The following is a 27,997-nucleotide window of genomic DNA, read 5'->3' as shown; positions in this document are numbered from 1 at the left end:
ATGCATCTAGGCATTGGGAATTTGTGTAAAGGTTATAAACTCGAATACAGAGAAAGGCCAGTACGATCATATAAACAAGTGAATGAAGTCAGGTAGCAGAAAAACAGTAGAATAAGCCAGGATGACCAATGCGGGAAGCTGGAGACTGCAGACAGCAGGAAACTCCTACCCACTCTGGAGAGGTCGCCATTGGAGACTCCAGTGGTTTATTGGGTACAGAGTTTTCTGATCTGAGTTTTCAAACATGTCAGAAATCTAGGTATTTGTGTGTATGAAATCTTTTGCCACCAAATCTACAATTTCTGAAAACATACTGTTCAATACAACATGGCTTTTTGACCTTCTTGTTCTCTGGTTTAGTGCAAAGGTGAGGGATTAAGAGTTAGACCTGGAGCCATAACCTCAATTCATTAGCACAGTGATCTCATATATGTGATGACTGCTGAACCTCGGTTTACTCAGGTGAAATGAGACCATTCATGCTTGCTTCCTAATAAAGCTTTTTTAAGGAGTTAAGTTCATTGCACCAGGCACACTGGAGTTAGTCAATTAAATGTTTTCTTTTCCCTGGACTCTTCTTAGTATTCCCTGGTGGCTCAGAGGGTAAAGCATCTGCCTGCAATGCAGGAGACCTGGGTTCGATCCCTGGGTCAGGAAGATCCCCTGGAGAAAGAAATGGCAACCCACTCCAGTACTCTTGCCTGGAAAATCCCATGGACAGAGAAGCCTGGTAGACTACAGTCCATGGGATCGCAAAGAGTTGGACATGAATGAGCGACTTCACTTTCACTTCCACTTCTTGGGTTAGGGTCTGGGACAAGGGGCAGAAGAAGGCTCCTTTATTTATATATTTATTTATTTACAGCTGTGCTGGGTCCTTGTTGCTGCGGGCTTTTCTCTGCTTGCAGAGAGCAGGGGCTGCTCTCTAGTTGAGACGCGTGGGCTTCTCGTGGCGACTTCTCTTGTTGCAGAGCATGGGCTCCAAGGTGCTTGGGCTCAGTTACTCGTGTAATTTTTCTGGAAAAGGGATCAAACCTGCGTCCCCTGCATTGTCATGCGGACTCTTTATCACTGGACTACTGGGGAAGTCCAGAAGGCTCTTTTCCACTAATTTGGGCCTTGAAACTATAAAAGCATCTTTCAAATATTAACTTGTGAACTGTTGGGAAACCACCAGAAATTGTCATCTTTCAGGGAGTATCTCAGCACCAAAGGTTGGCTTCTGGGAAAAGTCAACTACACTGATGTTAGAAGCCAGACATATCTTGTTTTTAACCTTTAAAGAGTTACTCCCAAGGGAAAGCAAGTGAAAAGGTTGCTAATAGAGGTATAAATCCTAAGGTGTTTCTGTGTTTCCATTTGAATTAATCCTATTGTCTTATTCCCTTAGGAAATCACAAATTGACACAAATTGCAAAAGTAGTCATCAAAATCTGTGAGCATGAGGTATGTGTTTCCCACTGTCCCCTTTTAAGTGTACCTGGAATGGTGGGTTGGGTGCTTGATGTTCCCATTGGTGGAATTGTCCAAGGGTAGTTGTGGAGATTGGAGAATTTGTTGATGCACAGACAGCATCTTTTGTCTTCAAGGAAAGTAAAAGCAACAGAGGGGACCCTAGTATGTGATGAAATAACACCCTTACCTTATCTGTGATCAAGGGGATTTTTTCAGCCTTGACTGGTGGTCAAGCCCTGCCATGTAGCTTGGAGTTTATAATTTCTTTGCCCCACAGTCTGTGGCATTTCCCTGGGTCCTTTTTAGTCTTCTTCTTTTTTTTTTCTGTTATAGCACAATTTATATATTTCAAATGGACTAAAAAATTAGTATCATTTACAGTATCTGAAGATAAACTGCCTTTGAATGGGAGCTTTCTTTCCAGTACTTTGAGGTCTACAAGACGTATCTAGAAAATTTATTACTGTGGAAAATGAAGACTGCTTAAATCGAATGGGGGACAGGGGAAGGCCTGTGGTTTTCTTTTTGACTGGTTGATGTAACGCTGTCCTTCAGGCGGCTGAGGGAGTTTCATATTTTCTCTAGACATCGTTAGGCGCTGAAGCTCTTGCAGGACAACTTTGATACTATAAGAATTCTGCCGTTTTGCTAGCACTGATAACGGTTCTTGGGTCCACCGCTCCATTAGAACTATTAGCTCCATTCATATTAATTTTTGTTACAAATCTTACAAAGGGGGGCGCTTCTGGGTATTTAGGCCCACATTCTATTTTAAGGCTGTATGTTCGGTTTTCACAAATTGTCTGAGCCTTTGGTGGCTGCCATCTTGCGTCGCTGTTGCTCAGAGGCCGACCCTGTCTTCCCTTTCAGTCTTCTTGTGGCAGGTGTTTGCATTTGTTGTTATTTGCAGGAAATGTCCTGAATTTCTCCAAGAATGGCCCAGGTGTCCAGGAAAAATGCCCCCTAGTTTTGATGGTGTGGATGAAATGAACCTCCTGGGCTGGGCTTGGGCTGTTCCATGTGTGTGGGGAATGGACCAAGTTAGGATGCTGGGAGGTGAGGTTCAGAAAGAGATGATGATGGCTTGGGCTAGGTGACTGCATCAAGGTTGGTGAGAAATAGTCCAGTTAATGTTCAGGGTGTTTCCCACCGTGGCACTTAGTTTAGCTAACCTTACCTGCCAGTATCGCCATATATTTCTTGAGGACTTGCAGATATTAGGCCCCTGGGAGTGACACATTCTAACACCTTTTTGCTTTACAGATGAATGAAATTGAAGTTTGTCCAGAGTGTTATCTAGCTGCCTGCCAAAAACGAGATAACTGGTTTTGTGAGCCTTGTGTAAGTTGGGTTTCCTTTTCTATCTTTGTTTTCTGAACTCTCTGTCTTGGATGACCCAGGACAGCTTTCTCCAGGTGGCTTACTGGATGGAACTTTGGATGATGTTTTTAGATAATTTTCTTGCTGATACAGTTATAGTCAGAAAGGAAGTAATCCAGGTGGGATAAACCTCTTTGGCTAAAAGTTCAAAGCATCATCATTGACGGGGTCTGTTAGTCCTTGAAAACAGCAGGATGCAGAGTAAAAGAAAAACTCATCAGAGGAAAGACACACCAATGTCATGCAGATAGTGAACCAGTAGTGGAAAATGAGTATGTTTCTTACAAGTCACCTGCGTCTATTTTAAGAGGTTTGGAAATCCCTTCTAGGATTAACTCCATGATCTCGCCAAACCATGGTTCTTTTTTTTTTTTTTTTTCCTTTCTTTAAGATTTGATCAATGATTTAATCAACACGGACATAGTCAGAGCTCAGGAAAGAGCAGGAAAATATAGGGTTGTCTGGATTTCCCCTTTTTTAAAAAAAAAATCTATTTTTAATCGGAAGATAATTGCTTTACATTGTTGTGTTGATTTCCACCATACACCAACATGAGTCAGTCATAGGCGTACATATGACTCCTCGCTCTTGAACCTCCCTCCCACCTCACACCCCATCCCACCCCTCTAGGTTGTCACAGAACACCAGGTTAAGCTCCCCTGTGTTACATGGCACCTTCCCACTAGCTGTCTATTTTACATATGAGACCATGGTTCTTGAGGATGGGATGGGGGTAGGTCAGTCACCCTCATTGCCCCCAGGGATCTGCATTTTCCAGACTGGTGCTTTGCAGAGAGAGGCGTGTTTTGGGGTGGGCTGGGAGTATGGAGGTGGGGGTAGAGGGAATTGGGCGGCAAGACTTGTCATTAGAGTTGAGAGTCAAAGCATAGCTGATAGCTTTTCCTGCCTTTGGAGATGAATAGCTGAGTAGTTCAGGCTTTGGGGAGCACTTGATGAAGAATAAAGATATGTAGCGCTGCCTGTTATTCTGTGCTGGGTGTCATGTGCGTTTAACCCTCCAACTTAACGGAGAGTGTAGGTATCACTGTCCCCGTGTTGCCCAGAAAGGGTCAGTGCCCTGCTCACTGCCATCCAGGTGGTAGTGGCACAGCCAGGATTCAAGCCTGGGTTTGTCAGCGCTTACCTTCTCGGTTTCCCCATTTAACTGCCAGCCTTGCCCAGGCTTACTGGCCACGCATCTGGGGAGACAGACCCTGCTTGAAACGATCCTCTTTCACTTTGTGGCCTGTCTCACCGCTCCCTTGCCTGAACCTCACCTACCGAGCTTTATATATGGGTCTTGCTTTCGAATACGTACAAACTCGGGATTTTGTTTTTCTCTTCCTAGAGCAATCCACATCCTTTGGTTTGGGCAAAACTGAAGGGGTTTCCATTCTGGCCTGCGAAAGCTCTGAGGGATAAAGATGGGCAGGTGGATGCCCGTTTCTTTGGACAACACGACAGGTGGGAGTTAAACACGGGCTTCAAATGCGTAGCTCCAAGTGAGCCTTTGATCCTGCCAATGAATGCGAGAAGGGGCGGGGGGGCACGGCTATTATTTGATTGTCATGATACCCACCGATGATCTTGTAGTTTAAAAATACTGGCCTGGGCTGTGTTAAGCCTGATTGTGCACCGGCTTCTGTTTTTTCAGGTAGGTTGGAAAGGATCTTGCTTTCGTGATTTTGTGGATGCAGCCAGCATGGGCATAGGTTCCATGGCTATTTTAAGCTCTGCTGTTCTTTTGTTGTTGTTTTTTTTCCCCCCCCTGCAGTAAATTAAATCACCGCACAAATTGCTTTTCAAAATAATGCTTTCAGGGATCAGAAACATTTCCCCAGATTGCTGGTAAATGAATCTCCCATCGTCGTGTGGGGTAGTCCCCTCCTGTTCCTTTTTCTGTGGAGCTAAAATGGGAAATTAGAAGGGGTTGCTGTTTTGACAGGTAGGAGCCCTCCCTCCTAGCCTTCCTGCCCTCCCCCTCCTAGCGAATCGAATTATTCTAGCTAGATGTGAATTACTCTAGCTAATAGCGGCTCTCTGCAGAGCGCAGCCCCCCCACCTGCTTCAGAACAACAGGTAGACAGAGATGAGCAGCGGTTAATATCTCCGGCTCTCTTTCAGCAAGTTATGTTGTGATTAAATGAGGCAACCCCCCCCCCCCACTCCCCCCAGAGCCCTAGCAGGCAGGCTGGAAAGTGTGTGTGTGTGTGTATATTTAAAAGACATATTTTGAAAATTATACCCACCCACAGAACATACAGAAAATACAGTTTATCATTTGAAACAACAGCAGAATCTGAAATAATTGCTCCTTGTAAAATTTTGCTTGTCATCTTCGGGGGAAAAAAAATACCAAACGAATTTCAAAGTAATCTGCAAAGTCACTTACCAGGAATCCAAGCAGTGCATTGATAGGAAACAAGATGGAAATTAGCGGAGATGGTTCTGGGATTGATGGCAAGTATTATATTTTGATCTTGACCATTTTTTGTTGGGAAACTTTCTGAAATTCCCTTATTCATTGATTCATTCAAAGAAACATATTTTCAGTGTGTGCTGTGTGCCAGGCCGAGTGCATGCTACTGTGGCAGCTGACATTGTTTTAAGTGCCTTTTTTAATAGAAGCTGCTTTTATCCCCATTTCCTTGATAGGAAAACCAAGGCCCAGAACTAGAAAGTAGCTCAGCTGTGTGACTGTGTTGCCTCTCAAGACATAGCCTCCTAGAGGCTTCCTGTCACTAAGTAAATAGGATATCCCTTTCAGTATTTTCTGGGTCTTCTTTAAGAAAAAGAAACCCTTTTCTGAAATCACGTGTAAAATAACTTCATGGAACTTAGGGCACCAAGGCCAGACAAAAATGGGAGAGGGTACAACCCCAGTGACTGTGGCTGGTCAGTTTCTGGGGGCGCAGGGTACCGGTCAGATGCGTCTCCCCAGTATCCCTCCAGGTAGGGGCTCATCTTCCACCTCACCAACAGAGTGGAGGCTGGCCCAGTGAAGGGGCGTCCGCTGTCGGGGCCGCCTGGAGCTCCCCGCTGCTCCTCAGAGCCCCATTTTGGTCCCAACTCCTGCCCACTCGGCTGAAAGCTCTGGAGGCCCCGCAGACGCTGGTCCTGGGGGCATCTGGCTCCTGCCCAGCCCTCGTTCTGCCTGGCTGCACCTTTGGCTCCTCGGTCCTCTGCAGAATGACAACAGTGAGTGGGAGCGGATGAGAAGCGGGTAGTTTCCAGCACTCTGAGGGTGCGGGTGGGTATTTTGAGGGGTTCCGTGTTCATATGCATCATGACCTAGCATCACCAAGAGCGGTGAGCTGTGGGTAGCCAGCCTGTACCCTGGACTCTGCCCCATGGCCAGGCTTTGTTTCTCTTTGGTGGTTTCCTCTTAAAAAATAGGAAGGAGATGCTCTTAACATTTGGGTAAAAGAGAAGATAGAAAGTTTATATTTTCTACTTTAAAATTTTGGAAGACTTGGTGTTGGGTCCACATTCCCAAGGCACTCTGATAGCACCTGAGTAGGGGGTCCTTGCATTAGACCGGGTGTGAGTTTCCCACCCACTGTCCCCACTAAGTGTTGCTCCCCATGGCTTTGTACCTGACTTGAGTTTATGGTCTGTGAAATCCCTGAGGTCTCCTTGGAAACGCTTATTCCTACCAGATTCCCATCTACACGCTGGGTTGAGGCTAGGGGCATGAGGTATTGCAGAGGCACACCCCGAATGCTCTTATATCTACTCTTGCCTTCCCCAGAGCATGGTGATTTTGTTTCCATCTCCTGCCTGCCTTCACTTGGGTTGCTGATTCCAGAAAAGCAGCTCACGTTCTAGTGGGTTTCTGCAGAGCACACTAGGATGTGAGGGCTGATGGTAGGAAGACAGAACTAGCCTGAATCAAGAGTTGAAGAGCTCATACCTCAAAGCTAATAGGCTGTTTTCCCATTTTTATCCATGTGAATTATCTCACGTTCAGAACCCTTTTTAGGGTTGTGGTTTTCTAACCTTTCCTTCTAGTCCCATGGAGAATCACAGTTTTAAAAGAGGAAACCTCTTTATGTCTGAGTGCGTGAGAGTGAGATTTGGGGAATAATTATCTTCTCGGAGGTGTGGTCTAGGATCCAGACTGTTTTCTTACTCTCTACCAACCCAGAGGCAGAGGGAATTTATTATTTTTTTAATGGATTAAACTGACTAAGCTATTGAGCCTTTTAATGTAGCTGAGTGTCTTGTTCACATTCCGTCCTTGTGACAGAACATGCCTGTTAAGTGGATTGTTAATTAACCATTCAAACCAAGTCATTTTAAAAAAATGGAATATGTGTTTAAGAATCTTGGTAATTCCACCAGGATAATTCGGTTTGCGTTAAGGAAAAAAAGAAAAAACACCATTCTGGAAACAACCTAGGTGGCCATCGAGAGATGAATGGATGGAGTAAATGTGGTCTCTGCACACAGTGGATACTGTTCCGCCTTAAGAAAGATGAAGCCTCGCGGCTGTACCAGAAGGACTTTGGGCAAAGTGGAATAAGCCCTTTCCACGAATACCACATGATTCCAATTGTAGGAGGTATCTGAGATAGGTTCATAAAATCACCGAGTAGAGTGGTGGTTGCCAGCGGCTGGGGACTGGGGAAAAAGGGTGACTACTGATTAACAGATAGAAAGTTTCAGTTAAACAACCTGAATAAGCTTTAGAGAGCTGGCATATACCTACAGCTAGCTGTTGAAAAATGTTGCCTGCTCTATCAGTAGACAAAGGACGGTACTGCCATCAGGCGAGTACAGACACCCAGATGATGAACCCTGAGGGAGCTTAGGATGGAGACAAATGGGTACCCAGCTGCCAAGAGCTCAGCTGCTGCAGCCACCCCGCAGCGGTACACCCTGAGGGGACTCAGGCTGAGAAAGCCCCAGATAGCTAAGGTGCATGTCAGAGGAAAGATTTCAGTGAACCCAGACTGTTGCATCTCCCTAGACTGAGAAAAATGCTGAATTCCTTAACACAAGCTGTCTGGTTTCTCTTTAATAGGAATCTTTTGAAGTTCTGGCTACCTGGTATTTGTTGCAAAAAAAACTCCTATATATCCTGACTCCTCCCTTGCTTCTTTGGAGCAGTCTCTCAGCGTGATCTGAGAGGCTGCGTCCAGGGCTAAAGTCCTCAATTTTGTCTGCCAAATAAAACATAATTCTCAACTTTGAGGCTGTGCTGTTTTTCCGTTGACACAGCAGTAATGTATGATATACTTGTTAAGAGAGTACATTTGTTAAGAGGGCAGATCTCAACTTAAGTGTTCTTGCACAATCAAATTTGTAAAAAAAAAAAAAAAAGACTTAAAAATCTTGGAAACGACCAAGGCTGATTTAAACTCCCTTTCTCTTTTGTGCTCCCAGGGCCTGGGTTCCAATAAATAATTGCTACCTCATGTCTAAAGAAATTCCTTTTTCTGTGAAAAAGACTAAAAGCATCTTCAACAGTGCAATGCAAGAGATGGAGGTTTACGTGGAGAACATCCGCCGGAAGTTCGGAGTTTTTAATTACTCTCCATTCAGGACACCCTACACGCCCAACAGCCAGTACCAAATGCTGCTCGACCCCTCCAACCCTGGTGCTGGTGCCGCCAAGATGGACAAGCAGGAGAAGGTCAAGCTCAGCTTTGACATGACGGCATCGCCCAAGATCCTGATGAGCAAGCCGATGCTGAGTGGGGGCGCAGGCCGCAGGATCTCCTTGTCCGACATGCCTCGCTCCCCCATGAGTACAAACTCCTCCGTGCACACGGGCTCCGACGTGGAGCAGGACGCTGAGAAGAAGGCCACGTCCAGCCACTTCAGTGCCAGTGAAGAGTCCATGGACTTCCTGGACAAGAGCACAGGTCAGCCCCGGGGAGAGAGGGTGCAGGGGGTCCCTGCGACACAGGGGTTCTCATCTGGGGGACACCTGTCTGGCCCTTCCTACCTGGTGAGCATCACAGAGTCAGAGGGAGCTGGGTGGGGGGATCTCAATCCAGTGGAGCCGATTTTAAACTTTAAGTGCGTAAACCCATTGGGATTCTTGCTGCCGTCGTTCAGTCACTACGTCGTGTCTGCCTCTTTGCGACCCTGTGGACTGCAGCATGGCCTCACAAATGAGAAAAGCGTTCCCCAAAGGCCAGCTGGAGGTCATTCCTAGAAGTGGGCAGAGGTGGCCAGAAATCCTTCAGAGTTCGGTTCAAATGCCTCGGAGATGAATCACAACTTGCAGTCGTTTTTTTTCTTTCTCAAGAATTTCCTTTGAATGGAAACAGTATTTTTCGATCAAAACCAGATACTCACATTACTGAAGGCTCAAATATTAGAGAAACATGTAAGGGAAACAAGAATCTTCTCTCCCCAGAGAGAGCAGAGTGCTCCCACTTCTTGAATGGTCCCAGCCCACTCCTCCCCGCGCCCCGCTCAGTCTACCAGTCACGTTGCATCTTGCAGCCTGGCTGCTGTAGCAGAGGTGAAGGGGAGGGTGCTGGTCTCAGATCAGGTCCCATCTCTGTCATTTTCTAGCTCTATGGCTTTAGACAAGGCGCCTGACCCTCCCATGCCTTGGTTTCCCCTCCTGTAACACAGGCATAATGATAAGGCCCTGCCTCAGTGTTTCTTGTGAGGATTAATGAACCGATATACATAAGGGGTTTAGATAGTACCTAGGATAATAAGTGCTACAAAAATGTTGGCTGCTCTGTTATTTATCCTGATAGTCATTCATCCTATGCTGATACGGATCTGGAGAGGTGTTGCAAAGGAGGGGTGCTGGCTGAGTATAACAAAAGCAAGGATGACTTAAATTGAATTCTTTTCTATCCAGACATAATTCAGTTGCATGTTAAAAACCTATGAGGGGGCTTCCCAGGTGGTCCAGTGGCTGGGACTCTGAGCTCCCAATGCAGGGGACCCAGGTTTGATCCCTGGTCAGGGAACTAGATCCCAAATGCCGCAACTGAGACCTGGTGCAGCTAAATAAATAAATATTTTAAAAAAACCCAAACCTGTGAGAACTTTATGGTTTCCTCAAGGAAATGGGTTTACTGTCATTTTTCTTGAAACGTGGCCTTTACTGTATGCTCGCTTTTGTTCTTTGAGAGGCATAGGTTAAAAAAAAGCTTTACATAAACGTGATGATGAATGCAGGCAGCCTGCAGGCTCTGGGCTGAGGAGACTGTCGGTGAACCTCAGGGCACATGCCCCATTCTCAAGGGTTTCAGCCCATGGTTGCTGCCCAGAAATGTGGACTTAGGGTTTCCACGTTTTAACATTCTTATAGAGAAATGCGGAATCTGCCTTTTTATGTAGACTCTCCAGTAATGAAAGTTCAGCTCAAACTGTCTTAAGATATTTGCCAGAAGGAACATAGCACATCCACAGGTTGGACCACCCGTATTTAGACTTCCGGCCAGAGCATTACCCTTGGATAGCCTTTCCCTACCCCCTCTCCCTACCTCCCTCCTTTTCTCTTTCCCTTCTTTCCTTCACATAGAACTCTTTAGGGAGCAGGCATCGGGGATTTCCTGGTGGTCCAGGACCGCCAGGTCTCACTGCTGGGGCCTGGGTTCGATCCCTTGTCGGGGAACTAAGATTCCACAAGCTGCACGGCACCCCCCTCCCCCCTGCAAAAAAAAAAAAAGAGGAGCAGGCATCAGTTAAGAGAACATCAGTATCCCCTGAAGATAAATGATGAAGCCTTAGTCAATGGTGAATTCAAAAGATTTCCACTCATTTTGGTTCACGCTGTGGCTTCTTTCTGGGTGGCTGCTCATTTTCAAGTACTGCTTGTAGCTGCTCTCTGAATGGCTCTAGGTGGAACAGAGTTAATCACCAACAGCTTTTGATTCTTCAGAGTGAAGGCTGCAGTCTCTGCTTCAGTTCTGATCCAGTCACGTGGTTGACGGATTCAAGGTTGAGTTTAGGAGCTTTGTTCTGGGATGACATAATTTCTGTTGACATAGCTTCAGAAGAAAAGCTTGCCCTTTGCCCCCTTGTTTCTGACCAGAGTCCTTAAAGGCTTCCTTTTATTCCATGACATGATTTCATTTAAGCCAAGTTAACAACATATGGTGTATAATCACACAATCTCCTCAGCCTCTGAGTTCCTATTGAAATCCTACTGCTTGAGAAAGTGTTTTAATGGGCAGCAATCTCATGAATTACTGTTGCCTGAACTTTTTATATCTGAGGTTATCTGAGGTTATTGATATTTCTCCTGGCAGTCTTGATTCCAGCTTGTGTTTCTTCCAGTCCAGCGTTTCTCATGATGTGCTCTGCATATAAGTTAAATAAGCAGGGTGACAATATACAGCCTTGACGTACTCCTTTTCCTATTTGAAACCAGTCTGTTGTTCCATGTCCAGTTCTAACTGTTGCTTCCTGACTTGCATATAGGTTTCTCAAGAGGCAGGTCAGGTGGTCTGATATTCCCATCTCTTGAAGAATTTTCCAGTTTATTGTGATCCACATAGTCAAAGGCTTTGGTATAGTCAATAAAGCAGAAATAGATGTTTTTCTGGAACTCTCTTGCTTTTTCCATGATCCAGCGGATGTTGGCAATTTGATCTCTGGTTCCTCTGCCTTTTCTAAAACCAGCTTGAACATATGGAAGTTCACGGTTCACGTATTGCTGAAGCCTGGCTTGGAGAATTTTGAGCATTACTTTACTAGCATGTGAGATGAGTGCAATTGTGCGGTAGTTTGAACATTCTTTGGCATTGCCTTTCTTTGGGATTGGAATGAAAACTGATCTTTTCCAGTCCTGTGGCCACTGCCGAGTTTTCCATATTTGCTGGCATATTGAGTGCAGCACTTTCACAGCGTCATCTTTCAGGATTTGAAAGAGCTCAACTGGAATTCCATCATCTCCACTAGCTTTGTTCGTAGTGATGCTTTCTCAGGCCCACTTGACTTCACATTCCAGGATGTCTGGCTCTAGGTGAGTGATCACACCATTGTGATTATCTTGGTTGTGAAGCTCTTTTTTGTAGAGTTCTTCTGTGTATTCTTGCCACCTCTTCTTAGTATCTTCTGCTTCTGTTAGGTCCATACCATTCCTGTCCTTTATCGAGCCCATCTTTGCATGTAATGTTCCCTTGGTATCTCTGATTTTCTTGAAGAGATCTCTAGTCTTTCCCATTCTGTTGTTTCCCTCTATTTCTTTGCCTTGATCGCTGAGGAAGGCTTTCTTATCTCTCCTTGCTATTCTTTGATACTCTGCATTCAAATGGGAATATCTTTCCTTTTCTCCTTTGCTTTTTGCTTCTCTTCTTTTCCCAGCTATTTGTAAGGCCTCCTCAGACAGCCATTTTGCTTTTTTGCATTTCTTTTCCATGGGGATGGTCTTGATCCCTGTCTCCCGTACAATGTCACGTACCTCTGTCCATCTTGATGCTTTTGAACTGTGGTGTTGGAGAAGACTCTAGAGAGTCCCTTGGACTGCAAGGAGATCCGACCAGTCCATCCTAAAGGAGATCAGTCCTGGGTGTTCATTGGAAGGACTGATGCTGAGGCTGAAACTCCAATACTTTGGCCACCTCATGCGAAGAGTTGACTCATTGGAAAAGACCTTGATGCTGGGAGGGATCGGGGGCAGGAGGAGAAGGGGACGACAGAGGATGAGATGGCTGGATGGCATCACCGACTCGATGCACATGAGTTTGGCTGAACTCCGGGAGTTGGTGATGGACAGGGAGGCCTGGCATGCTGCGATTCATGGGGGCGCAGAGTTGGACATGACTGAGCGACTGAACTGAACTGAACTTTTCATCACCATGATTTTTTTTTTTTGCTATAATGTGCATACCACCTGTTTTATTACATTCTTATATATTAGACCCACAATTTAGCTTCATGTGAAGCTAAATAAAATACACAAGCTCATGTGTTTAAATTGCTTGCTTTTTTTTTTCCCCTGAAGTACATGAAATTAGCACATAGCTTGTACAGTAAAACATGTTGGTCTGGGAACCACTGTGGATGTTTCTACACCATATTTCAGGAAACACAGTTCAGAGGAGTATGAGAAACACATATCGTGGGTTTAATTAAACTTCTCTCATCCCTCGAGAGGGCAGAGGTTGAAATGATGCCAGAATTCCTGACAAAGTTCCTCATTATTTGAGTGACTTTTGAGGTGGTGAGTTAGCAGATGCCCCATTTCAGTAGAATTTAAAATCTGTTTCTGAAACGTAATCTGCTTGCTAGTATGTGTCTGGGTTATTTTGCTGGTCATTAGTTAGGCAGCCAATGAGTAGTGTACGAAGAGAAGGTATTTATTAAAAATCTTTTTAGTCTTAGAAACTGCCCCCTTTCTGAAGCCAGATGGTAAATATTTTAGGCTTTGTAGGTCTCTTGTCAACTCTGCAATTACTCAACACCTTGTTTGTGTTACTAAAATAGCCATAGGCAGTAAGTATGTGACTGTGACGCTGAAATTTGAATTCCATATGATTGTTAGGTTTTCAGGAGCTGTGACTCCTTTTTTTCTCCCCTGAACCACTTAAAAATGGTAAATACCCTTCTTGGCTTCCCAAGTGACTCAGCAGTAATGAATCTGCCTGCATTGCAGGAGATGCAAGTTCAATTCCGGGTGGGGCAGATCCCCCGGAGAAGGAAATGTCAACCCACTCCAGTATTCTTGCCTGGGAAATCCCATGGACAGAGGAGCCTGGCGAGCTACAGTCCATGGGGTCAAAAAAAGAGCTGGACACGACTTAGTGATGAAACAAGAAGAACAGCACCCTTCTTAGCTTGCAGGCAACATGGGTTGGTTTGCCAATATGTGGTACAGACTAAGAGAAACTCTGAGTCACTCTCCTCCTCTTACAGAAGGCAAATTGAGGTCTCTGAGAATGAGGGAGTTCCACAGCCAGAGTCTGAGACTGGCTTTCTTTGCCCTGCATGCCACTGCCCTCTGCTGTTGGCAGTGATAATAGCATGTAGTGGAAGAAGACATGGATATTTGTTGAAATGCCCCCACAATCGTTGAGAATATAACTGAGACAAGACTGTGTTTTATCTAAGATTGTATTAAAATAGTAGCCTGTCATAGGATTGCAAAACCTTATTCGTTTCAGCAGGGAAAAATTTATAGTCTGCAGCATAAACGTACACATTGAAATAAGTTATTAGATAAAAATTTCACGAGAGTTTAGAAACCTCCTTTTGTTCAGGGCATTGAGGAGCTCAGAATCATGTGTCTGTAATCCTCAGGGCTGGTTTTAGTCTTCGAGGAGCACTTCGGTCAGCCAGAAGCTGTTCGCTCCTGGAATCTTGTCATGTTACGGGTCAGAGTAGTTTATATTCTCCGTGCTTTGTCTGCTTCCTCTCTCTAGACCTCCTGGCCAGAATTGATGCCTTGCCAGTGTTTTGCTTGCAGGATCCTGTTGCATTTTATATGCATGTTGAAATTATACATAGAAAATTACAATTAATATGTATTAAAGTAAGAATCCCTGGTGGCTCAGAGGTTAAAGCATCTGCCTGGAATGCTGGAGACCTGGGTTCGATCCCTGGGTCGGGAAGATCCCCTGGAGAAGGAAATGGCAACCCACTCTAGTACTCTTGCCTGGAGAATCCCACGGAGGGAGGAGCCTGGTAGGCTACAGTCCATGGGGTCACAAAGAGTCGGACATGACTGAGCGACTTCACACACACAGAGTAAGAATCCTGGGGCCTGGCTTTCACCAGCCTCTGGGCTAACGGTGGTTCTTTGGTCTTGCAGCTCCACATGGGTTACTCCAGGGAGAAAGGAAGATGGTTTCGTATATACTTTGCCCCGTGAAATCAATACCTATTTGTCATAAAGCAATGGTTAGTTGCAAAAACTAAAGTCAGGGATAATCCCACCTTCCACAGTCAGCCCTTAGAGATTGTTTCCTGAACTTTTTCTTTTTTGGCTGCACCACACAGCATGCTGGATCCTAGTTTCCTCGACCAGGGATCGAACCTTGGCAGTGAACATGAGGAGTCCTAGGCACTGGACTTCCAGAGAATTCCCCGTCCTGAGCTTTTTTTCTGTGTTAGTTGACACAATCATATGCCAAGTTGAAAACTCAAGTACTTTGAGGGATCAGGCAGATACAGAAATAAGCGAGGATTGGAAGCGATAGGGAGTGAACTGAAGCAGAAATCTGCTTGTCTTCCTGACCATTTAACCCCTCATGGGTGCTGTGTCTGTAACGCTTCTCAAAGCAGTACTGACTCTTCCTGTATGTGTGCGCTGAGCTAGAGACCTGTGCTTTTTTAAAGTCACTGGGGGCCCTCTCCCCTTGCTGGTTCTAGCCAAGTGGGAAGGTTGGCTCCGTGTTGCCACGTGTCTGTGTTGTTCAAGAGAAATCCCAAATATTTTTTACAATGCAGACTATCCCAGCTTTTAACACGTTATCTCCAATTTTAAAAAATAGCTCAGAGGGACTTCCCTGGTGGTCTAGTGATTTAAGACTCTGCTGTCCCAGCACAGGGGGCATGGTTCAGTCCTTGCTGGGATCCTAGGATTGCACATGCTGTGGGATCTTAGAAACCAAGACAAGTGAAAAAAACTGTAGGCTGCATCAAATGCACCGGTGAACTAAGTGCTTCGTGGACCACGTCTTTAGTGTAGACCTGTTTAACCTTGGATTCTGAATGGGCTTCCCTGGTGGCTCAGATGGTAAAGAATCTGCCTGCAATGTGGGAGACCCTAGTTCAATCCTTGGGTTGGAAAGATCCCCTGGAGAAGGGAATGGCTGCCCACTCTGGTATTCTTGCCTGGGGAATTCAATGGACAGAGGGGCCTGGCGAGCCACAGCCCACGGGGTCCCAAAGAGTGGGGCACGACAGAGTGACTGAAGCTCAACTGAGAAAAATAAAACTGTGTTCTGACCACTTTTCCATGTTACTCAGTAACCATTCAGAACAGCATTTCTGTCCTGTACTGGATCACCCAGTGATTCTGTGCTATGTAGGTCCTTTGTACAAGCCACCAAGAGTAGTGCAAGATGCCAGCAGCCCTTTGAATGTATAGGTTGCTTCCAAAGTTCTGTAAGTAGAGGAGCTGAAGCATGAATCATAACTCCTCCACTGGCTACCCCACCCAGAGTGCTGGGGTGCGTGGGAGGAAAGGGCCCCTTTTTTCTAATTTAATTCTACAGCTTGTATTTCATGTAGTCAAAAGGGCACTTAGCACAGGCTGGGGGTTTTGTGAATGTAGATAATAAATGATGTGTTTTAGCCGGCACTCGTGAATTGTACATCAAAGTAGATTATCTGATTAAATTATTTGTGACTTCAAAGGCAATTAGGTCTTCCTTTGGGCAAGATTTATGGCTTTATAAAAGGATTGGCATCCATTTGAAGGCATAATTGAAACGAGCATTTCCAAATGTCTTTCTGCTTTTGAAAATGTCTAGAGTGATTTAAAACAGGGTTTCTCAACCCCAGCACTACTGACATTTTGGGCCAGATGGTTCTGTGTGGTGGGGCTGTCCTGTGCCCTGCAGCATCCCTGACCTCCACCCATTTGATGCCAGTCTACACCCCTGCCGTGGTCAGAACCTCTCCAGACATTGTCACACATCGCCTGTGGGAGGGGCGTGGTCATCTCCAGTCCTCATCAGGAATCATAGATTTAGGTACCATGCTTTTGATTTTCAGCACCAATAAAACTTTGCTTAGCTTTCAGGTTTGAATCTCTTCAATATTTATATTTCATCATTTCCCCCGAATATAAAATATTCCTTTGAAATTTTAACATTGTAGAATAAATTGTCCATTATTCCATCCTGAGAGGTGACAGCTACTAAGAATTGGGTGGTCCTTCAGATTTTTAATGTGTATAATCACGCTGATGATGACAATAATAAAAATTATTTTTGTGTGTGTGATAGAATGGCATCATACTGAACTTTTTCCTTCTTTCAATTTGGCATTGTGTCTTTGACATCATTTTATTTGCATGCACTTATTATTGGGCTTCTCTGGTGGATCAGTGGTAAAGAATCTGCCTGCCAATGCAGGAGACACAGGTTTGATCCCTGGGTCAGGAAGATCCCCTGGAGAAGGAAATGGCAACCCACTCCAGTATCCTTTGCCTGGGAAATCCCGTGGACAGAGGACTCTGGAGGGCTACAGTCCATGGGGTTGAAAAGAGTTGGACACGACTTAGTGACTGAACATCAGCAACAGTTCTCATTATCAACAGTAGGTAGAGTTTATGAAATCATATGAATGCAGATGTTTTAAACAGATACATCAACTTGTTTTCTTAATGTCAACTATATATAAATATATACAGAGAGAGAGGGAGAGAGAGAGTCCTTTCTTACTTTCTAACCCCCAGTGCTGAAGATGTTTTGGCCAGCTTAGTATTTTACACGTTTCTCTAGATGGTCATGAATAAAAGTCTTCAAGAAGATATCTATTGAATGCTACTGGCATCATACAAATTCCTCTCACTTCCTTACATTTTTTATATTAATAAGTAAATTTTTACACCCGTTTCAATGCTTCCGCCACCAACGAAGCACAGTAAAAGCATTTTAAAAAGAGCAAAATGGTCCATAATCTAAATGCCTCTAGTTGACTTTTTTTTTTTTTTAAGTGATGAAACAAGTAAACACACATGGTTAGAATTAAAACAGAATGAAACCCAGGCCATATTAGAGCAGGTGGGAAAGGTACATAAGAAAAAACTAAAGGTTTTTTTTTTTTTTTTGGTAATCCTTGAATTCTGGGCTCCAGTTTTTCTCCAAAGTTTCTATGGCTATAGAATGTGCTGATAGGAAAAAAAAAGTATGCATTCATTTAAGGATGTGGGACTGCTTTTGGAAAGTATTTACACATATGGGGGCATTTGTGTACACTTGATTTTATCTCTCTCTGTTTTTTCCACACTTTTTCTTTTTTGGCTGTACTGTGTGACTTGTGGGCCAACCCAGGCGTTTGGCAATGAAAATGCAGAGTCTTCACCACTGGACTGCCAGGGAATTCCCTGGATGCCCTGTATGTTTCATTTTTATTTTTTAAAATATTTATTTATTTGACTGCATCAGGTTTTAGTTGCAGCACGCTAGACCTTCAGTCTTTGTTGTGGCATGCGGGATTTTTTTTTTAATTGCCATATGGGAACTCTTAGTTGAAGCATGTGGGATCTAGTAGGCTGACCAGGGATCAAACCCACGCCCCTTGCATTGGGAACATAGAGTCCCTGGACCACAAGGGAAGGCCCGAGATATTATTTTTTGTAACAAGTGTACCATGCAGATGGAAAGGCTGTAGGATAGAGCCTATAAATAGACAGACTATATCTATTTATCTCTGTGCCTCTTTAGCTGAGTTTACGTTTATTTATATCCAACTCAAGTTTCTCTCTAAATGAGCTTCTTGAGCTTTTGTATTTTTTTCTGTGGGCTGCTTATCCATGTTTCTCCCTTGGATGCTTAATCACTCAGAACGCCTTCAGTAGCTGCAGAATATCGAGGAGGTGGTGTACCTTGGCACCTGTGTATGAGAGAGGTTTCATTTTGCTTGTCATTATCATTTCGTTATTGCTTATTGTGACCAGTCACGAGAAGAGAAATGGAGGCCTGATTCTTCAATTAATCATCTCACATATCGACTCATTCTGGCGTCTCAGGTGCCTGGCAGTGTCAGAGGCCGGCAAGGAGCCTGCACTTGTAGAGCTGGTATTCTCAAGGCAGAAGGGGCGCTGGGGCCACCTTAGGTGGGGCCAGCAGGGAGGGCTTCAAGGAGGTGGTGTTGGACCCAAATGTAGAAGACTGCCAGTCAGTATGATTTGAGTGGGAGTGGTGGGTAGGGGGAAGGGTGTCTTTCCTGGGAAATTCCAAGTGTAAAGGTTTGAGGTAGGAGCAGACTTGATCTGGAAGGGCTAAGCACAAAAGGCCACATGGCTGGAGGTTCCAGAAAGAGCCGAGGAAAGGTCCTTGGCTTTTATGCTGGCCGGCAGGACGTCCCTTTCCTTGTTTTAGGTGCCTCACAGCTGCTAGGTGGAGGTGCCCCGGGAGAGGGGTGCTGTGGCAGGCAGTTGGGGGACCAGTAGTGGGAAGCTTTTACAGGGTCTCTGTGGAAATGGGAGGTAAGGGCAGTGTTTCCCAACCTTCCCCCCCCCCCTCATTGATTATTACCCCCTAAGGAGCCTTTTTTGACACTTTCTTCTTAATTGTCCTCCCGTGAATTTTTTAAGTGGAGGTGAGAATCACATAACAGACGATTGATCATTTCAAAGCCAACAATTCAGCGGTATTTCGTGCAGTCACTGCTGTTACCTCGATCCAAAACTTTTCTGTCACTGCAGAATCAAATCCTGTATCTACCAAGCCACCCCTCCTCATCCCTCCGCCTCCCCCGCCCCATCCTTCTCTCAGCCCAGCCCCGCCAGCCACCAGGCTGCATTCTATTTGTATGAATGTGCCCATTCCGGATATGTCATTTTAGTGAAATCCTGTAAAGTGTGACCTTTGTGTCTGGCTTCTTTCACTTCATGTGATGTTTTCACCCACATTGCAGTGCGCATCCGAACTTCATTCTTTTGCACCATGGCTTGTCTGTTGATGGATGTTTGTGTTATTTCCGTCTTCGGGCTGAATAGGGCTGCCTTGAGGCACTGTTTGAGTGCAAGTCTTCAGTTCTTTGGGCTCTATATCTAAGAGTGGACCCTCATGAAATTTGAAAGTATTATATGTCCCATTACATACTGTGAATGGGCTTTATATATATAAAGAGTAAGATTTTTTTTCAGGCCCTAAAATCTATTTTTTGGGCCCACATTACCCCTGTTCAGAATTCATGGACTAGGGTGATAGCCCTGGAGATGGGGGTGGAGATAAGTGGGAAGATTGGGCTATATTTTCGAAGTGGTGTGTAGAGGCCTTGCTGAAGGTTGGGTGAGGCATGGTTTAGACATGTTTCTTAAATCTTCAATACTTAAGTTTTATTAACAAAGGAAACTTTGTGAAATTAAAGGCTCATTTTTCCAATTACTATTTTTTTAACTCCGTGAATATATATATATATATACACACACACACACACACATACACACACACAAAAAAAAAATTATAAAACTAATGACTCCCCCTGTGTTCTTGGTAAATTCCCTGCAGCAGGCCCTCAGTCGGGAAGGGCTCTGCTAGACTGCCTGCCGGCTGTTGCTGCTTACTTTTGTAACTTGATCTGTTAAGAAGGGAAATACGGACTCTACTTGATTGAGTTCTCTGTGTGACCCCACACTTCTGTAGGCTTTTGGTTCCTGCTACCCTTTGGGGTTAGAGTTCCTTGTCAGAGTTGCCTGCAGCCAGAAGCAGAACTTCTAGAGTGTAAGACCCTCTCTTGAGACCTCGCAGCTCCCTCGCTTACTTAAGGGAGTACAACTAAAAAGGCTCTGACTTTAGTCCTTGTGGAGGGAACACACTTCCTTGATGTTTTCAGCCACTGCTGATCTCTTTTGGAAACAGGACGTACATGAATGAATAATCATAATTTAAAAGTCCTAATGCTGAAGATTTTGTTGGTATTACTTACATCTTTTGAAATGCCTTTATCTTTCTTTATTCTTGGGGCTTCCCTGGTAGCTCAGAGGTTAAAGCATCTACCTGGAATACGGGAGACCTGGGTTGGGAAGATCCCCTGGAGAAGAAAATGGCAACCCACTCCAGTACTCTTGCCTGGAGAATCCCATGGAGGGAGGAGCCTGATAGGCTACAGTCCGTGGGGTCGCAAAGAGTTGGACGCGACTGAGCGACTTCACTTCACTTCACTTCTTTATTCTTACTTCTTTGTGTGATAAGCATTTCTGCTTGTTCAAGTGCCTGCAGTTAGAGAACAAGTGGGAATCAGGATCATTATCGGAGAGGATGTTGTCTGCCAGGTGCTGGGGCAGGGCATTTAATCCTTCCAGTAAAACTGATTATATTTTTAAACAACTTAAAATCTCAAGATAATGTCAGATGTTTATTGAGCACTTGCTAAACACCAGTTGGCATGTATTTACCTACCTCATTCCGGCATCCTCACCTTACTTGCAAATGAGGTGAAGGTTTCCTGGAGACACACCTCCTTCATTCCTGTATGGATTTATCAACCTGAGCACTATTAACATTTGAGGCTAAAGATAATTATTTGTTCTGAGGGGGTGTGCTGTGCTATGCATCATAGGATGTTTAGCAGGGTCCCTGGTCTCTACCTATTAGATTCCAGAGAACCCCCCTCCCCAGCTGTGACAAACAAAAATGTTTATAGACATTGCCCACTGCTCCTTGGAGGGCAGAGTCACTCCTGGCTGAGAATCACAGGTTAGATGATTGAAACCAAAACCCTGGAGGTTAATGGGGAAATAATATGATACTAATCAATTCAGCTCAGTCGCTCAGTCGTGTCCGACTCTTTGCGACCCCATGAATCACAGCACGCCAGGCCTCCCTGTCCATCACCAACTCCCGGAGTTCACTCAGACTAACGTCCATTGAGTCAATGATGCCATCCAGCCATCTCATCCTCTGTCGTCCCCTTCTCCTCCTGCCCCCAATCCCTCCCAGCATCAGAGTCTTTTCCAATGAGGTGGCCAAAATACTAGAGTTTCAGCTTTAGCATCATTCCTTCCAAAGAAATCCCAGGGCTGATCTCCTTTAGAATGGACTCCTTGCAGTCCAAGGGACTCTCAAGAGTCTTCTCCAACACCACAGTTCAAAAGCATCAATTCTTTGGCGCTCAGCTTTCTTCACAGTCCAACTCTCACATCCATACATGACCACTGGAAAAACCATAGCCTTGACTAGACGGACCTTAGTCGGCAAAGTAATATCTCTACTTTTGAATATGCTGTCTAGGTTGGTCATAACTTTCCTTCCAAGGAGTAAGCGTCTTTTAATTTCATGGCTGCAGTCACCACCTGCAGTGATTTGGGAGCCGAAAAAATAAAGTCTGACACTGTTTCCACTGTTTCCCCATCTATTTCCCATGAAGTGATGGGACCAGATGCCATGATCCTCGTTTTCTGAATGTTGAGCTTTAAGCCAACTTTTTCACTCTCCACTTTCACTTTCATCAAGAGGCTTTTGAGTTTGTCTTCACTTTCTGCCATGAGGGTGGTGTCATCTGCATATCTGAGGTTATTGATACTTCTCCTGGCAATATTGATTCCAGCTTGTGTTTCTTCCAGCCCAGAGTTTCTCTTGATGTACTCTGCATATAAGTTAAATAAGCACGGTGACAATATACAGCCTTGACATACTCCTTTTCCTATTTGGAACCAGCCTGTTGTTCCATGTCCAGTTCTAACTGTTGCTTCCTGACCTGCATATAGGTTTCTCAAGAGGCAGGTCAGGTGGTCTGGTATTCCCATCTCTTGAAGAAGGGAAGAGATCCACACAGTCAAAGGCTTTGGCATAGTCAATAAAGCAGAAATAGATGTTTTTCTGGAACTCTCTTGCTTTTTCAGTGATCCAGCGGATGTTTGCAATTTGTTCTCTGGTTCCTCTGCCTTTTCTGAAATCAGCTTGAATATCTGGAAGTTCACAGTTCACGTATTACTGAAGCCTGGCTTAGAGAATTTTGAGCATTACTTTACTAGCGTGTGAGATGAGTGCAATTGTGCGGTAGTTTGAGCATTCTTTGGCATTGCCTTTCTTTGGGATTGGAATGAAAACTGACCTTTTCTAGTCCTGTGGCCACTGCTGAGTTTTCCATATTTGCTGGCATATTGAGTGCAGCACTTTCACAGCATCATCTTTCAGGATTTGAAATAGCTCAACTGGAATTCCATCACCTCCACTAGCTTTGTTTGTAGTGATGCTTTCTAAGGCCCACTTGACTTCACATTCCAGGATGTTTGGCTCTAGGTGAGTGATCACACCATTGTGATTATCTTGGTTGTGAAGCTCTTTTTTGTAGAGTTCTTCTGTGTATTCTTGCCACCTCTTCATAATATCTTCTGCTTCTGTTAGGTCCATACCATTCCTGTCCTTTATCGAGCCCATCTTTGCATGAAATGTTCCCTTGGTATCTCTGATTTTCTTGAAGAGATCTCTAGTCTTTCCCATTCTATTGTTTTCCTCTATTTCTTTGCTTTGATCGCTGAGGAAGGCTTTCTTATCTCTCCTTGCTATTCTTTGGAACTCTGCATTCAGATGCTTATATCTTTCCTTTTCTCCTATGCTTTTCGCTTCTCTTCTTTTCACAGCTATTTGTAAGGCCTCCCCAGACACCCATTTTGCTTTTTTGCATTTCCATTTTGCTTTTTTGCATTTCTTTTCCATGGGGATGGTCTTGATCCCTGTCTTCTGTACAGTGTCATAAACCTCCGTCCATAGTTCATCAGGCACTCTATCTATCGGATCTAGTCCCTTAAATCTATTTCTCACTTCCACTGTATAATCATAAGGGATTTGATTTAGGTCATACCTGAATGGTCTACTGGTTTTCCCTACTTTCTTCAATTTGGCAATAAGAAGTTCATGATCTGAGCCACAGTCAGCTCCTGGTCTTGTTTTTGCTGACTGTATAGAGCTTCTCCATCTTTGGCTGCAAGGGATATAATCAATCTGATTTCGGTGTTGACCATCTGGTGATGTCCATGTGTAGAGTCTTCTCTTGTGTTGTTGGAAGAGGGTGTTTGCTATGACCAGTGCATTTTCTTGGCAAAACTCTGTTAGTCTTTGCCCTGCTTCATTCCATATTCCAAGGCCAAATTTGCCTGTTATTCCAGGTGTTTCTTGACTTCCTACTTTTGCATTCCAGTCCCCTATAATGAAAAGGACATCTTTTGGGGGTGTTAGTTCTAAAAGGTCTTGTAGGTCTTCATAGGACCGTTCAACTTCAGCTTCTTCAGCGTTACTGGTTGGCGCATAGACTTGGATTACTGTGATACTGAATGGTTTGCCTTGGAAACGAACAGAGATCATTCTGTCATGTTTGAGATTGCATCCAAGTACTACATTTCGGACTCTTTTGTTGACCATGATGGCTACTCCATTTCTTCTAAGGGATTCCTGCCCACAGTAGTAGATATAATGGTCATCTGAGTTAAATTCACCCATTCCAGTCCATTTTAGTTCGCTGATTCCTAGAATGTTGACGTTCACTCTTGCCATCTCTTGTTTGACCACTTCCAATTTGCCTTGATTCATGGACCTGACATTCCAGGTTCCTATGCAATATTGCTTTTTACAGCATCAGACCTTGCTTCTATCACCAGTCACATCTACAACTGGGTATTGTTCTTGCTTTGGCTCCATCCCTTAATTCTTTCAGGAGTTATTTCTCCACTGTTTTCCAGTAGCATATTGGGCACCTGCTGACCTGGTGAGTTCCTCTTTCAGTATCCTATCATTTTGCCTTTTCATACTGTTCATGGGGTTCTCAAGGCAAGAATACTGAAGTGGTTTGCCATTTCCTTCTCCAGTGGACCACATTCTGTCAGACCTCTCCACCATGACCCTCCCGTCTTGTGTGGCCCCACACAGTATGGCTTAGTTTCATTGAGTTTGACAAGGCTGTGGTCCTAGTGTGATTAGATTGACTAGTTTTCTGTGAGTATGGTTTCAGTGTGTCTGCTCTCTGATGCCCTCTTGCAACGTCTTACTTGGGTTTCTGTTACCTTGGGCGTGGGGTATCTCTTCATGGCTGCTCCAGCAAAGGGCAGCCGCTGCTCCTTACCTTGGACGAGGGGTGTCTCCTCACCACCGCCCCTCCTGACCTTGAACGTGTAATAGCTCCTCTAGGCCCTCCTGCGCCCGCGCAGCCACCGCTCCTTGGACGTGAGGTTGCTCCTCCTGGGCGCCGCCCCTGGCCTCGGACGTGGTGTAGCTCCTCTCTGCTGCCGCCCCTGGCCTCGGGCGCGGGGTAACTCCTCCCCGCCGCCACCCCTGGCCTCGGATGCGGGGTAGTCCTCTTGGTCGCTGCCCTTGGTCTCGAACTCGGTGTAGCTCCTCCCGGCCGTCGCCCCTGACCTCGGACGCGGGAGAGCTCCTCCTGGCTGCCGCCCCTGACCTCCGACTGGGGTAGCTCCTCTCGGCCGTTCCTGCGCCGTCGCAGCCTGGCACCCTCGGCCGCTGCCCTTGACCTCGGATGTGGGGTAACTCCTCTTGGCCGCCATCCCTTGGGCATGGGGTCCTCTCGGCTTTTGCCCCTGATCTTGGATGTGGGGTAGCTCCCCTCGGCCGTGCTAAGTGCGCCGGTCGCCGTCGCCTGCGCTGAGTGCGCCGATAATATAGTACTTAATAGAGACCAGGCACTGTTTAGATAATTGATGAATTTATTTTTGGTTGTTTTTTTAAGTGACTTAAAAAAAACTTCACTTATTTGCCTGCGCCGGCCTTTGTTTGCAGCACTGGCGGTCTTTTAATTGTGGCGTGTGGGATCTTTAGTTACAGCTCGGGAACTCTTTGTTGTGGAATGTGGGATCTAGTTTCCTGACCAGGGAACGAACCCAGGCCCCCTGCCTTGCGGCATGGAGGCTTAGCCACTGGACCACCAGGGAAGTCCCCAAGTTGGGTAGTTTTATCGGTCGTTTTGTATTATCAGTGTCCCTCCTTGTAGCCATCAGGAAAGGAGATTCAGAGACATTAAGTCACTTGCCCAAAGTCGCATAGTGTGCAGCCGCAGAGTTGGGATTTGAACTTCGCTCCTGGCTCCTGATCTGTTTGGATCCATTGCTCCCTACGTCTAGAGTCGTTCCCACTGTGTTGTGTTAAAAATAGCATTGGCGGGTCTTGGCCTGGAGCTGGGGCTGCCTCATGGAGGCTGACCAGCTGAACCTAGTGTAGAGTTAAATCCATTAAATCCCCACTCTGAGGATCCCTGTTTGGCAGATAAGGAAACCAAGGCAAGAACCCACCAGCGTGTCTAAGCACGTGTGAAGTCCCTGGGATGTCTCCATTTTAAACCTGTCACCATCCACAGCTTTCTTGAGGTTTGCTGTGCGTCTGAGGGGCTGCACGATCATTTGGTTGCCTGTCACACGTTGTTTGTGTGTTTTTTAATGTTTCTTTATTTCAGCTGGGCTGAGTCTTAGTTGCGGCATTCAGGATCTTTAGTCGCGGCACATGGGATCTAGTGCCCTGCCAGGGATAGAACCTGGGCCGCCTGCACTGAGAGCCCAGAGTCTTAGCCACTGGACCACCAGGAACGTCCCTGTCACATGTTTATAGTAACAGGACAGCCCAGTAATATAGAGCCATTGCTGCAAAGGGGTGGTATCTCAGAGATCCTTGGCAGGTTCCATTTGGCCCATTCGAGCGCTTTGTTTTGTTAAATGGTTTGGTTTCTGTCCTGCCTCCCGCCACCCAGTGGACAGGGCTCAGGGGAGCAGTAAGTAGGGAATTTTGACTTCTTTTTAAAAGACTCGGGCATAGGTATGACTCTGTCCTATAAAAGTTTGAAACCCAGTAAGGAGGCAGATAATTGACCAGCCACTCCCTCACTCCATCTGGTGTGGAGTTTGGCTTCGTTCAGCATCGCAGGACCTTTGAAATGGGAAGCCCACGAGCCCCCAGCGGGTCAAGCTGGCCCCCGGGGCAGGTGCAGTGGCTGTGCGCACGGCCCCTGTGTCTCCCACAAACGGATGACATGCTGTTTGTAAGCCTGGCTCTGGCCTCTGCATCTGGACTGTGGTGGGGGCCGGTTTAATCGCTCTTTATTTTGAGATTTACACCCGTGAATGGGCCAAACCAATTTCAGTGGCAGCTTAGCCGATTTGTCTTAGAGCTTTGTGTTTAATAGAATGACTGGGGTGGCCTTTTTCCTTCGTGGCTTTAACGGTTTAACATTGGGTTAAAGCTCTTTGCTCGAAATAAATGGCCAGCCCTTCCCGCTCCAACCCCTCCATGGTGCTCTGGGGGTCTGTTTGAAATCAAACAGTTTCTGTACTCTCTTCTCTGCCCCACACCTACAAGCTTTATATGTTCCTTTATTTGTAAATCTGTCTTTTAACAAGTAACCTGCTTTTTCAGCTTCACCAGCCTCCACCAAGACAGGACAAGCGGGGAGTTTATCCGGCAGCCCAAAACCTTTCTCTCCTCAAGTATCAACGCCAGTCACCACGAAAACGGACAAGACATCCACCACGGGAAGCATCCTGAATCTTAACCTGGGTCAGTTGAAATTTTGGGAAGCTTCTTTCTGTGGCAGCTGTGCATATTTCTGCAAGTTAAAATGTCCTCTTTAGTGTGTGGTTCTTTTTTTTTAAGGTTGGTATTTTTATTTGTTTTTGGCCATGTGGGATCCTAGTTCTCCAACCAGGGATCGAACCCATGCCCCCCTCCTTAGAAGCATGGAGTCTTAACCACTGCACCACCAGGGAAGTCCTCGTGTATGGTTCTTGAACCACTCTTTTCTCTGTGCAAAATATTGAAAAGGTACAGCGGATGGAGATGAAGAGAGATCAGTAGAAGGGAACTGGCACAGGATGGCTCGGGACTTGTTGGAATGCAAGGCTGTTTTATTTTGAAATACTTAGGCCAGTGTTTACCACCTTACTTGCCCTTGGCCACCGCAACCCAGTTCTTACGTGTATAAACATGTATATTTAAAGTTATATGTATACACGTAGTATCTATTGTTTTATGAATCAGTATTTACTTTCTTTTTAAAAAACTTACTGAGTCTCAGTAGATTCTTTCAAAAGCATTCTCTCAGGTCAAAGTGTTTAACGAAACTTGGCACCAGGAATGCTAAACACTCAACTGTGAAGTTATTTTATTAATTCATTGCATCATGAGCCCAGATTTTTATTGAGGATCTGTTATGTGCTGTGCACTGTTTTAGGTCTGGGGCAGAGAGTGGTGAGTGTAGGCCTTGCTCTCTTGTGAAGCTAGGTTGTACAGAGGGAGAAATAATAATCAAACTGAAAAAAAGCCCAAGACAGGTCACGTCATCATGGAAGGTAGAAGGCATTCCTTTGATAATGGGAGAGCTGGGCAGGATGGCGGCAGGGAGCAAGAGGCAGTGGTTAGAGGAAGCCTCTGGGGAGGTGATGTCCTGTCAAGGGTTTGTATGACAAGAGAAGCTAACCATGCCAGGATTAGGAGGAAGAACATTCTAGAAGGAAGAGGAATGTCAAGGCCTTAGGATAAGTCTGAACTTGGTGTGTTGTAGCAATGGTAAGAAAGCCCAGTGACATGTCCCAGTGGGTGAAGGGGCGGAGGTGAGGTGGTGAGGT

At 45.4% G+C, this 27,997-nt stretch overlaps 1 protein-coding gene and 1 pseudogene across 14 annotated transcripts in view; one reads left to right on the top strand and one right to left on the bottom strand.

The window, feature by feature from the left end:
* The window catches only part of ZMYND8 (zinc finger MYND-type containing 8), a 122,847-nt gene that overhangs the window by 56,650 nt on the left and 38,200 nt on the right, over positions 1–27,997 (top strand). For 12 of the 14 annotated variants that reach the window (XM_068987025.1, XM_068987021.1, XM_068987017.1 and 9 more), the window contains 5 exons: positions 1,391–1,446; positions 2,719–2,796; positions 4,184–4,299; positions 8,224–8,705; positions 26,790–26,930. In XM_068987025.1, coding sequence (XP_068843126.1) covers positions 1,391–1,446; positions 2,719–2,796; positions 4,184–4,299; positions 8,224–8,705; positions 26,790–26,930 — 873 coding nt within the window. The remainder of the gene's footprint in view (positions 1–1,390; positions 1,447–2,718; positions 2,797–4,183; positions 4,300–8,223; positions 8,706–26,789; positions 26,931–27,997) is intronic. The other 2 variants (XM_068987024.1, XM_068987022.1) reach the window with 1 other exon arrangement.
* On the bottom strand, positions 1,916–2,695 carry LOC138091601 (ubiquitin-conjugating enzyme E2 variant 1 pseudogene; annotated as a pseudogene).

This window comes from Capricornis sumatraensis, chromosome 15, assembly GCF_032405125.1.
Source record: "Capricornis sumatraensis isolate serow.1 chromosome 15, serow.2, whole genome shotgun sequence".
NCBI lineage: Eukaryota > Metazoa > Chordata > Mammalia > Artiodactyla > Bovidae > Capricornis > Capricornis sumatraensis.
This window is presented reverse-complemented; position numbering and strand designations above follow the sequence as displayed.